The sequence below is a fragment of the Salvelinus alpinus genome, chromosome 1 (genome assembly GCF_045679555.1).
Source record: "Salvelinus alpinus chromosome 1, SLU_Salpinus.1, whole genome shotgun sequence".
Taxonomy (NCBI): domain Eukaryota; kingdom Metazoa; phylum Chordata; class Actinopteri; order Salmoniformes; family Salmonidae; genus Salvelinus; species Salvelinus alpinus.
Window position 1 is genome coordinate 86,676,083 of NC_092086.1, and position 13,537 is coordinate 86,689,619.

The following is a 13,537-nucleotide window of genomic DNA, read 5'->3' on the forward strand; positions in this document are numbered from 1 at the left end:
CCACTGTATGTGATTTGAAATTAAGCCTGCGAGGCGTGGCATGGCAGGCCGGTCTCGTCTGCTGGGTCTGGAAGGAAGGAGTATTGTGAGGAAGCTTCAGACAACATAAAATGCAGACTTGGACCACAACGGCCTCTCGGCCCCCGTGAGCCCTACATTGTTCTCCTCAGGAGGACTTCTGGAAGGCTCAGATGTTCTTGGATCGCACATCCTCCTCCTCTTTGCTCACTTGCTTTTTATTTTCTGTCTGAAACGGTGTCTGGAAAATGACACCTGCTGAGCTTCTGTAGTCTCCGCATGGGGCTGCCTGTCTGTTTGAAAGGAAGGGAAGACGGCTTTTGAAGATTTTTGAAGCTTTTGTTTCTGTTCTTCTCTTCTCAGAAAGGTTGATAGGGTTTTCACATTGTGAGATCAGATGCTGGCTGTCTTGTCTGTCATTGGCAGGCTGGAGTGACAGCTGCTGGCTCAAGAGGCATATAAAAACATGACAGATTTACACATACAGCACAGCGCTCGCTGCCAGCTCACACATATTCATGACAAAATGTTCCTCTGTCTGTGGGAGAGGGATTGTCTTGTCAGTCTCCTCAGCCACTATAATCTACAGTACAAATTATTGGCACCCTTGATAAAGATGAGCAAAAAATACTGTAGAAAATAAATAATTCAAATACTGAATGTAAAGCTTAGAACCAAAGCCCTGTCCCAACATCTTCAGCATGTTAACGTGTGTCTGTGTGTGTTTGTTGTTTTTCAGATGAAGCCGGGACAGAACAACTGTAAGGACAACGACAGTGAGAGCCTGAGTGGACGGTCCAAGCCTTCTGTCGGAAGCAGCTCCAGAGACAGGCTGAGTGACGTAAGTAAACAAACCAACAAATAAACAGCAAACAGGACATGACAGCACTAGCTGCATGTCTACCCACTACATTAGACTAGTGATTTAACATGACACCCTCCAGCAATCCCAGTAATGAATCTCTAAAGCTTTGCTACTTAATGACCCAACTGCAGCTCCAGAATATTGTTCTGAGAGAAGTTCTAGCAGATTAGACTGGTTTTCTAACTGTATAGCCGGACAACCTTTATTATTAGATACATACTATATCTTATACTCACTTTAAACACATATATACCGTAGCATCTGGTATATCAATGCACTAAACAGAGACTTATACACAATCGATGATCGTCGGGTTGATTTATGTATTTTGTGAGGATTACATGAAGTTTGACAAGGTAAGTTTGACATCCTCAAACTCAAGAAGAATCTGAATAAGACACATGGTGTGCTGCATATCACAGCCAACAGGTAAGTGCTGCTGATACCGTGGACTGATACAAATGTAATCTGATTTGCATTAGCCCTTAATACGGACCACTTCTCCAGTCAGTTATTGTTGTCCTTGGCATACCTCAAGGCTCCTTCTGGTGAACAGGGTTGTTTGTACAGTTACAGTTAGTGTTGTAACTGTACACACCCGGAGGTTTAGTACTGTTAAAATAAGGACATCCTATTTACCCAGTGGCTTGTTCCTCAGTCTCAGTTCTTCAGAAGCTAAGACAAGTGGTAGTGTTTCATGTATTTATTCAACCTTTATTTAACCAGGTAAGTCAATTGATATCAAATTCTTATTTACATTGATGGCCTGACACATAAGGTGAGAGATCCCTCTCTTTGCTGGCCTTAGACATGGCCTGCTTGGAGATGTAAGCAGAGCAGTCTGGGGCTAGGAGTTCTCTGTAAAGTCCTGCTATGCTATCTGACAGGCCTCAGCCCCTTTACTTTGATTTTAATGGTGAATCTACAGAGGTGCTGCTATCAGATATGGCCCGTGATTAAAACTGTCAGTTGGTGAAGCCAGTCATTGACAAAGACGAGTGAAGCAAAACTGGTTCTGAAATGAAATATGTAATTTGATGTCGACATCAGAAATGTAAATGATACCTCACACCTCATGCTAATGTACCAGAGAAAGAGAAAGAGACAGCGAGAGTCAAGACAAACAACGATGAAGAAATGGAACTGTGGAGAGACAGTTTTACAACTTTGAACAACTGAAATGCAACAGCTGTGGGTGCCATGAAAAATGAAGTCTTCAATTTGTCATCCATTAGGCTATGCTGCGTGACATGGGTGTGGAGGAGAATACTTACACAGTGCTGTCATTCAGAGACAGAGGAGAAGACGAACATGTGATAGCCTGTTGGCTTCAATTACAGGGCAACATATCAGTTGTCTGGAATAATAGGTTACAGAACACGATTCGATGTACATAATATGTGACTCGCCATGTCGTCTATGTTAAATAAATCATTACTTCAGGAAGGGAATGTGAGAGAAGCATCGGTTTCTTGTCCATAGGCATCCTACTTGGCCTCATTGCTCAGGGCCCAACTCTTAACTCCCATCCAACCCTTAAAGGGCCCATCCTTATTTGAAACAATAACTACGTTATCCCCGCCTCTGTTTCGGTAAAAAGCTGAGGGATGGAGCTGGAGAAATGTATCCACTCTCAAATTCATAGACAGAGCTATGGATGCAAGGACTGACCATTGCTGATATCCAAATTATAGTTGTATCGTGTTTTGAGGCTAAACAGATTGTTTATATCTACTTTGTTTTCAAACATTGGAGTAAAACAAGCTTATACAGTATTTTGGATTCTGATGGCGTATGACAGTTGAACTAAGCTCACGAGACATTTATAAGTTCTATTCTTCACAAATCAATCGGCACATGTCTTTAATGTATAAGTCCAAAAATGGATGATGCAACTGCAGATTGCCCCGTTAACTCTCCCGTTCAGATCACATGTCATCCAGATGATATGTGCTTTGGCTTCGATTACGCCACGGATGAAATATCATCACTATTTTCAACAATTATGTGAAATTATGGCACACCCTAATTGCCCAGTATTTGAGGATAAATGCCTCACATCATTTCCCTCTCATTCAACTCACATACCTATGAATGTGGTAGGACATCTTGCATCTCCCGACATTATCTAACTTGTGTTTGAACATTTCTCTAACCCGTCCATACGGTCTGTTTCATGTGGTTGTTAAGATGTTTTTCTCCTCCACATTATCTTTCACCAAGCCAGCCTTTTAACCACTATGTGTGCCCTGGAGGGAGGGTTGACTAAAGCCAATCATCCACACTGTCTATCTGTCTGGCATGGACGGCCAGAGGGCCTGATGCTGAGGCCTCTCCTCTCTGTTTTTCTGAAGGGAGTTGCTGAAAGCTGGGCTGCATGAGGACAGTGTTTTAGCCTGACGTGCCACTTAGAGAATGTCACATAATAAGAGAACCCTTCTCAGGTCCCCACGGGTCTCTGAACAGGTCCTGTCTGGTCACACTGTAAAAACCCACTTCACACATCGCAGGAGGCGCTAGCCAGGGCCTCTGTAGCAGGACCACTGCCCCTGTTGGAGGTTGCGGAGAGGGAGACGGGTGAGAAAGGGGGGGTGAGAGAGGGCGAGGGAAGAAAGGGAGGAGATAAGGAGAGGGGATGGGGTGAGAATAGGAGGGTGAGAGAGAAGAGGGGGGTGACACCCTGTGGAAGCCATATTGATAAACCTGAAGAATTGTCTGATTTCATGGCTCAAACTCGGCATGTGTGATGAATGTGATACAAGGCCGGTCTTATATACCTTGAGATAGATTCAAGGCCGTACACACATGTGCACACGCGCACACACACACACACACACACACACACACACACACACACACACACACACACACACACACACACACACACACACACACACACACACACACACACACACACACACACACACACACACACACACATATAGTGCATCAAAGTGAGTTATTAGACCCATGGAGCAGTGTGAGGCTGGGCTATGAGTAACCCTGGCCTTTCGTTAGATACCAACAGTTTGCTAATGATGTTTGCTAAAGGCCTGCCTGCTCCCCCCTCGCCATCTGACTCTACACTGATGAAACGGATCAGCCTCATGTGCTGCCCTGGACCTGCCTGGGAGGAACAGAGAGGGCAGGGGAGGTCAGCCTGGCCCCCATCTCGTCTCTCGCTCTCCTCTCTCTCTCTGTCTCTCTCTCTCTCCATCTCTCTCCCTCTTCATATCTCTCGCCATCTCTCTCTCTCTCTATCGCTCTCTTTCTATCTCTGTCCCTATGTCTTTCTCTCTTCTCCCTCTCTCACCATCTCTCTCTCTCCTCTATCTCTCTCCCCATCTCTCTCTCTCTTTCTCTCTTTCTCTCTCTGTCTCTCTCCTCCCTCTCTCACCACCTCTCTCTCTCCTCTCTCTCTCTCTCTCTCTCTCCATCTCTCTCTCTCTCTCTCTCTCTCTCTCGCTCTCTCTCTCTCTCTCTCTCTCTCTCTCTCTCTCTCTCTCTCTCTCTCTCTCTCTCTCTCTCTCTCTCTCTCTCTCTCTCTCTCTCTCTCTCTCTCTCTCTCTCTCTCTCTCTCTCTCTCTCTCTCTCTCTCTCTCTCTCTCTCTCTCTCTCTCCTCACTGTCCTATGTAGCTCATTAGGACTTACAAATCACACATCAGCCCCGTTGTGTTTAGCCTTAACCCCAAATCCCAGCTAAATTGGCTGGCTATGCTATTTGCTCTGAAGCCTCCGATCCCCTTTTGCGAGCGTTTGATCGTCGTTGCGTTTGCAGCAGGCATACAGGCCTCCCACCCCACCACCACCCCTGCCTCCCCCCTCTTCCCCAGCCTGGGTGGCAGGAGTCCTGGGCAGAGGGAGTCTGCTGGATTGGGGTGGGCGTGGAGGCTGGGTTGAATCAGTCGTGTTTAGTCTCTGCGGCAGGGGTGAAATGCCATCATTACCCAGCTGCCTATCAAATAAATTGGCAATTACGGGGCTTGGAATGCAAGTAAACAGTACGTTACTCTTTTTTTGTTACTACCCTAGGCCCTTGATGAGAGATGGGCGAGAGAGAGGAGGAAGGGGAGGGAGGGAGAAAGAGATGGAGAGGCCAGAGAGCGTTTGGAGTCGAAGCCCGCCAGTCAGCGCCCTGCGAGGCATGCAGACAGGCTGATGAGAACCATGAGGAGCAGGGGATACTAATGAATTCACCCTAAAAGATGGGGACTGGAAATAAATAGATTTAGAAATATCAAAATATGATCCGCTAATTCACCATCATCATTCCCTCTTATGTGTCCCGCTGTTTTCTCTGTTGACAGGTCCATTCTTTTGAGCATCTGCACAGACATGTGTGTACTGTTAGTATTGTAGTGTATGCTAAACATTAGCAGCCTTATGGCCTTAGAAATACTGATGCTGGGCTTTAGAAACTTTCGGGCTAATACTCATATTGACGGCGTATGCAGTGACAGGAGACAGGGATGAGACAGGTGTTTTTACAATTTATATGACCTCCTACTATTCTCTCCCTGGGCCTACCTGATAGTCCCATAGGTTGTAAGGAAGTCATTTGGCTCTAGCCTGATCCATGCGTGTGGTGTTACTCAGGACAGTCATTCTAGGACATGGAGGGTTCCCAACCTAAAATGAAAATGTGAAAACTGTGGGTTCCTGTGAAATTCATCCTTGTCTGCTCTGGCTCGCCTCACATGAGAAGTTATTTTCCTGTGGTGTGGTCTTTGAACGTGGCTTTGTAATGAAACATCTGGAAGTGATACGTCTAACCTATCATATCCAGAGCACTCTGAGTGCTTTCTGCTGAAATGGAGCAAAAAGAACAGTCTCCCTCAAGGCTGTTAAACCTGAACCTAGTTATTAGTGGCTTTTAATGAATACATTACAGTATATTTGGAATTCCTTCTCTCATGTGGCAAAATTATTTCAACTCTCAAATTACCGCTTTCGAAAGCGATTAATGTCATAATAAAGTTGTTGGTTTTAATGATCACTGTGATTTTTTTATTTGCTCGAACATATGAAAAAACCGCAACATTTTTCCTGGTATTTTGTTATTCAACCTCACGGTACTTTTCGTACCCTAGGGCCTAACGGTATTTCTTTCTGTGTGCCTGGCTCTGTCTAAAGGGGATCTAGCCTTTCCATTGACCTGGCTGAGTCATCTGGTCATAGCAGTTCTGTGTGATATTGTGTCCATCACACCTCCTCAGTACATATTCTGATTATTCCTTGACACACCACTGTAAATGAGGTCACAGTCCCCCTACCAGTTGAAATATGCTGGCCAATTTGCTCCGACATGGAAGTTGTAATTGCTTGCAGCAATTATCCAGTTCCAGAGATAATTTTTGTTCATCCTCTCTCTCTCTCTCTCTCTCTCTCTCTCTCTCTCTCTCTCTCTCTCTCTCTCTCTCTCTCTCTCTCTCTCTCTCTCTCTCTCTCTCTCTCTCTCTCTCTCTCTCTCTCTCTCTCTCTCTCTCTCTCTCTCTCTCTCTCTCTCTCTCTCTCTCTCTCTCGCCTCGCTCTCTCTCGCTCGCTCGCTTTTTCTCGTTTTCTCTCTATCGCTCTCTCCCTCGATCTCGATCTCTCTCTGTCTCTCTAATTTAAAATGTTCCTTATTAGAGATAAGCATTTAGATATGGAAGTCTGAATGTTATACCTATAATTAGTTCATTATCATAGTATCATGCTCCTCGTGACTCCGACTCAGTCAGATATGGGTTCGTTGTCAGTGTGAGTATGGTAGGAACACACACACGCGCGCGCGCGCGTACGCTAGTGATAGGCGAGTCAGCTGTTTGTTCACCTGCACCCGCCCACAATTGCTTATAAATCCATCCGCAACCGCCAGACTATATGTAATAAACTGAAAATCGTAGGCCTGCACCCGACTCTAACCTGCATATATTGTATAGAACATGCACTGTACAGTCAGAGATGGGGGTATGCATCTAACTTGTCTAATTAGATGCATGCAGCTTCTCTTCTGTCATTAATTGTTGCAATAGGTGGCTCGTGAGTTTGAAGTTCAGGGAAGCAAATTCTCACCATAAAAATGCACCTTGATAATATAGCATTCCATGCAACATTGCATTTGCAGACTTATGTAAGATAACCTACTACTAAGCTATAGGCTATTTCAGATACCTTTCTTTGCACTTGAAAAAATTTGACTTTTATAAACAGATTTCATGCTATTCTACTACACTTTATATGACTGGAGACATTAGCAGGATTTTAATACGACAAAAAGTACAGGGTAGCCTTCTCTGCTCTGACAAATAGATAAATAAAAACTACGTTGTCTAATCCATATAATAGGCCTACAAGAAGGGGAGACACAAATACAATATGACGTCCATCTAACCTGGCAGCCATAGTCTGACTTTTTTATGGCTTCTTCCTTGCTGAGCGGCCTTTCAGGTTATGTCGATATAGGACTCGTTTTACTGTGGATATAGATACTTTTGTACCTGTTTCCTCCAGCATCTTCACAAGGTCCGGGGTGGCAGCATCATGTGGTGGGGTGCTTTGCTGCAGGAGGAACTGGTGCACTTCACAAAATAGATGGCATCACGAGGCTGGAAAATGATGTGTATATATATTGAAGCAACATCTCAAGACATCAGTCAGGCAGTTAAAGCTTGGTCGCAAATGGGTCTTCCCAATGGGCAATGACCCCAAGCATACTTCCAAAGTTGTGGCAAATGGCTTAAGGACAACAAAGTCAAGGTATTGGAGTGGCCATCACAAAGCCCTGAACTCAATCCCATAGAAAATTTGTGGGCAGAACTGAAAAAGCGTGTGTGAGCAAGGAGGCCTACAAACTTGACTCGGTTACACCAGCTGTGTCAGGAGGAATGGGCCAAAATTCACCCAAGTTATTGTGGGAAGCTTGTGGAAGGCTACCCGAAACGTTTGACCCAAGTTAAACATTTTAAAAGCAGTGCTACCAAATACTAATTGAGTGTATGTAAACTTCTGACCCACTGGGAATGTGATGAAAGAAATAAAAGCTGAAATAAATCATTCTCTCTACTATTATTCTGACATTTCACATTCTTAAAATAAAGTGGTGATCCTAACTGACCTAAGACAGGGAAGTTTTACTAGGATTAAACGTCAGGAATTGTGAAAAACTGACTTTAAATGTATTTGGCTAAGGTGTATGTAAACTTCCGACTTCAACGGTACATAGACATGGAATCACTGGCCACTTTAATAATGGAACACTAGTCCCTTTACTAATGTTTACATACTGCTTTACTCATTTCCGACATTGGTCGTCCTAATATTCATATTTTTCTTAATTCTATTCTTTTACTTTTAGATTTGTGTGTATTGTTGTGAATTGTTAGATACTACTGCAATGTTGGAGCTAGGAACACAAGCATTTCGCTACACCCACAAAAACATCTGCTAAATATGTGACCAATAACATTTGATTTGATTTGAGGAGGAAATGATTGTCCAAAAATAAACTTTCAAGTGGCACTTACCCAACAATTATAAAGATTGAATATGCGCACTCACCGGGGATATGGCTTATGCTCTCTGCTGGTGCCGATAAGGCTACTGTTCACTCAATTAAGTTGAGAATTTTGATAACTAAAAGACAGATTAGTATTTTCATTGTCTTCTCTTCACAGCAATAGCCATTTGCTTTCCAAACGATGTTTTTCCGCGATTGTATTTTGAAATATTGCGATATGCCTGGCTGGGCCTCTCTAATTGTCGCTGACAGTCGCAACTAAACAGGGCCCTTCCAACTGTAGGCAGTGCGATTTAAAACAATCCACAGGTTTTTTTCCTAAAGAAGCTAGTGATCATCTATGGCCAATTTTGAAGGATTTAATTTATATCTGTATAGACAGGAGTAGGGTAAATAGGCTATAGAAGTTTTTCAATTGAATGAAATGTTCTTTTAGGGGAAGCTTATCCCTAACCCCTAGTCATATGGATGCGCCACCTAGCCCTAGAATACTACATAAACCCTTTCTTACCAGAATTATGTCTTAAGACCAGGTACCACAGGCTGAAATAACATTTTTGCATCTACCTATCAATGTAGATATTTGTTGGTATTTTGGTCCATTAATATTATATATTTTTTAAAGTTGACATAAAAATGTCAAAAACATGATGAAAATGTATATTTTCTTTAGTTTAGCATACTGCTGTCATAAACATGTTCGTGAATTTTAACCACAACGCTCACTACATTCAATTACACATCATTTAAAAGCGCATTTAACAGAGAATGTTACGAACTAGACTATATTTAGTAACTTACTTTGAAGAGATGGTGATTGGGTCTAAATAAGACTTAAGCGTTTGGCAGTCTAAATTCAGCGTACTTGTCTTTACCTGCCCTTTCCCGAAAGTCAGACTCTTCCCACACGCCAACTCATTTCTCTCAGCTTCAGTCATCTGCATTCACCACATTTTGTGTGGTTATCCTTGGATATATTCTCCAAACTCGCTCAGACGGATTTGTTGATATGTTGTCCATTTTCTATTCTAGATAACATTCTCCTTTGAAAAATGCGGCAAAAATGTATTTTACGTCCATGTCTTTAGTGTATTACAATCTGCGCTAGACGAGTCCAGTCCGGGAGTGTCTTAACAAAATGTAATCAAAATATTTAGACCGACTTCATCCAGTGTCCTGAAAAAAGTAGATTTGTGCATATTTAATGACATATCACCTAATTTGCATATTTTGATAACATATTTCAGAAATTGTAAAACAAAAAAGTATTATTAATGTCTACATTCAACTGGTAAAAGTTGATTGGTATATGATTAAGGGAAAATATCCCTATGAGGGTGGGGTTCCTCTTCTTCTCTCATGCAACAAAGACATTTATGCAATAACTCTCCCCAAAAATAGGAACGGTTGTCCATGCAAAATTTCCAAATGACATCACTTGGACCGGTTTTAATTAAATTAAAAGTTGTGAAAACTACCCAACATGTTTCTGATAAGATTTCAGTTCAGCTTGGATGAATATTTTATGCGGGATGAAATACTATCAGCTTTTATAATGCTGATAAAGATGGCAACTTAAAAATACATTTAAAAATTACACTTTTTTTTTTACCCCTTTTTCTCCCTAATTTCGTGGTATCCAATTGGTAGTTACAGTCCTGTCGCATCGCTGCAACTCCCATATGGACTCGGGAGAAGCAAAGGTCGAGAGCCGTGCGTCTTCTGAAACACAACCCAGCCAAGCCAACCCAGCCAAGCCAACCCAGCCTAGCCAACCCGGCCTAGCCAACCCGGCCTAGCCAACCCGGCCAAGCCAACCCGGCCAAGCCAACCCGGCCAAGCAAACCCGGCCAAGCCAACCCGGCCTAGCCAACCCGGCCACGCCAACCCGGCCACGCCAACCCGGCCACGCCAACCCGGCCAAGCCAACCCGGCCAAGCCAACCCGGCCAAGCCAACCCGGCCAAGCCAACCCGGCCTAGCCAACCCGGCCTAGCCAACCCAACCCAGCCAAGCCAACCCAGCCTAGCCAAGCCAGCCTAGCCAAGCCAACCCAGCCTAGCCAACCCAGCCTAGCCAACCCAGCCTAGCCAACCCAGCCAAGCCAACCCAGCCTAGCCAACCCAGCCAAGCCAACCCAGCCAAGCCAACCCAGCCAAGCCAACCCAGCCTAGCCAACCCAGCCTAGCCAACCCAGCCAAGCCAACCCAGCCTAGCCAACCCAGCCTAGCCAACCCAGTCAAGCCAACCCAGCCTAGCCAACCCAGCCAAGCCAACCCAGCCAAGCCAACCCAGCCTAGCCAACCCAGACAAGCCAACCCAGCCAAGCCAACCCAGCCAAGCCAACCCAGCCAAGCCAAGCCAACCCAGCCAAGCCAACCCAGCCAAGCCAACCCAGCCAACCCAGCCAAGCCAAGCCAGCCAAGCCAACCCAGCCAAGCCAACCCAGCCAAGCCAACCCAGCCCAGCCAAGCCAACCCAGCCAAGCCAACCCAGCCAAGCCAAGCCAAGCCAACCCAGCCAAGCCAACCCAGCCAAGCCAAGCCAAGCCAGCCAAGCCAACCCAGCCAAGCCAACCCAGCCAAGCCAAGCCAACCCAGCCAAGCCAACCCAGCCAAGCCAAGCCAGCCAACCCAGCCAAGCCAAGCCAAGCCAAGCCAACCCAGCCAAGCCAACCCAGCCTAGCCAACCCAGCCTAGCCAACCCAGCCAACCCAGCCAGCCAAGCCAACCCAGCCAAGCCAAGCCAACCCAGCCAAGCCAACCCAGCCAAGCCAACCCAGCCTAGCCAACCCAGCCTAGCCAACCCAGCCAAGCCAACCCAGCCAAGCCAAGCCAACCCAGCCAAGCCAAGCCAACCCATCCAAGCCAACCAAGCCAACCCAGCCAAGCCAACCCAGCCAAGCCAACCCAGCCTAGCCAACCCAGCCTAGCCAACCCAGCCAAGCCAACCCAGCCAAGCCAACCCAGCCTAGCCGCACAAAGATAGCACCTTTACAGTCTGTCCCTAATCTCGGATTCATTCTCTCAACATGCTGAAAGAAAGAAATCATATTTCTCCACTCCAGTTCCCAAGTCAAAATGCACATTTGGTGTATCATTTTACTGCAATAAATACTTCATACTGCAGGAGTTAATATTATATTAGGCTTTTAGAGGTTATAGACCTACAGTCTGTGTCCAGACATCAGGCTACTGTTCCATTTAAGTAGCCTACCCATCTGAACAGTAGCCTCCACTTCCCTTGACGTGCCATTTTTAACTACCCATCTTGTGACTGTCAAATTTGTATAGCGCCTCACAATCATCACACACACTGCTATCATGCTTTCCTAAACGTTAGACTAATGTTCTGCCCCCCCTCTTCTATTTATTTTCAAACATCCATTTCGCAGCTTTTCTCTAATTGAATTAAACTCCGAAATGTAATTTTTTCCCTCAGTGGATGGACATGAACTCTTTCTGCCTAAGTTCCCAAAAGTGTATTTGTGTGTATTTGGCGAGTGTACAGTTGGGCCCTAAAGCTTAGGCTATGCTCTAACGCCAGATAATAATAATACAAGAAAAACCACAATGTAGCCTATAGATTTGAATTGCACAATAATTATACATTCATGGATTTTAAATGGATTGTTTTCTCTTTATTCAACCCGCCACCCACCCTTCATCCACACAATATGTCATGATCCTAAACCCACCCGCCCTTCATCCACACAATATGTCATGATCCTAAACCCACCCACCCTTCATCCACACAATATGTCATGATCCTAAACCCACCTGCCCTTCATCCACACAATATGTCATGATCCTAAACCCACCTGCCCTTCATCCACACAATATTTCATGATCCTAAACCCACCTGCCCTTCATCCACACAATATGTCATGATCCTAAACCCACCCGCCCTTCATCCACACAATATGTCATGATCCTAAACCCACCCGCCCTTCATCCACACAATATGTCATGATCCTAAACCCACCCACCCTTCATCCACACAATATGTCATGATCCTAAACCCGCCCGCCCTTCATCCACACAATATGTCATGATCCTAAACCCACCCACCCTTCATCCACACAATATGTCATGATCCTAAACCCACCCACCCTTCATATACACAATATTTCATGATCGTAAACCCACCCACCCTTCATCCACACAATATTTCATGATCCTAAACCCACCCACCCTTCATCCACACAATATGTCATGATCCTAAACCCACCTGCCCTTCATCCACACAATATGTCATGATCCTAAACCCACCCACCCTTCATCCACACAATATGTCATGATCCTAAACCCACCCGCCCTTCATCCACACAATATGTCATGATCCTAAACCCACCCACCCTTCATCCACACAATATGTCATGATCCTAAACCCGCCCGCCCTTCATCCACACAATATGTCATGATCCTAAACCCACCCACCCTTCATCCACACAATATGTCATGATCCTAAACCCACCCGCCCTTCATCCACACAATATGTCATGATCCTAAATCCACCTGCCCTTCATCCACACAATATGTCATGATCCTAAACCCACCTGCCCTTCATCCACACAATATGTCATGATCCTAAACCCACCCGCCCTTCATCCACACAATATGTCATGATCCTAAACCCACCCGCCCTTCATCCACACAATATTTCATGATCCTAAACCCACCCGCCCTTCATCCACACAATATGTCATGATCCTAAACCCACCTGCCCTTCATCCACACAATATGTCATGATCCTAAACCCACCCGCCCTTCATCCACACAATATGTCATGATCCTAAACCCACCTGCCCTTCATCCACACAATATGTCATGATCCTAAATCCACCTGCCCTTCATCCACACAATATGTCATGATCCTAAACCCACCCACCCTTCATCCACACAATATGTCATGATCCTAAACCCAACTGCCCTTCATCCACACAATATGTCATGATACTAAATCCACCTGCCCTTCATCCACACAATATGTCATGATCCTAAACCCACCCGCCCTTCATCCACACAATATGTCATGATCCTAAACCCGCCCGCCCTTCATCCACACAATATGCCATGATCCTAAACCCACCCACCCTTCATCCACACAATATGTCATGATCCTAAACCCGCCCGCCCTTCATCCACACAATATGT

The 13,537-nt window shown here is 45.1% G+C and overlaps 1 protein-coding gene across 9 annotated transcripts in view; it reads left to right on the forward strand.

Annotated features, from left to right (window-relative positions):
• Window positions 1-13,537, forward strand: part of auts2a (activator of transcription and developmental regulator AUTS2 a) — a 503,450-nt gene that overhangs the window by 226,360 nt on the left and 263,553 nt on the right. For all 9 annotated transcript variants that reach the window (XM_071330223.1, XM_071330265.1, XM_071330254.1 and 6 more), the window contains one exon: window positions 758-859. In XM_071330223.1, coding sequence (XP_071186324.1) covers window positions 758-859 — 102 coding nt within the window. The remainder of the gene's footprint in view (window positions 1-757; window positions 860-13,537) is intronic.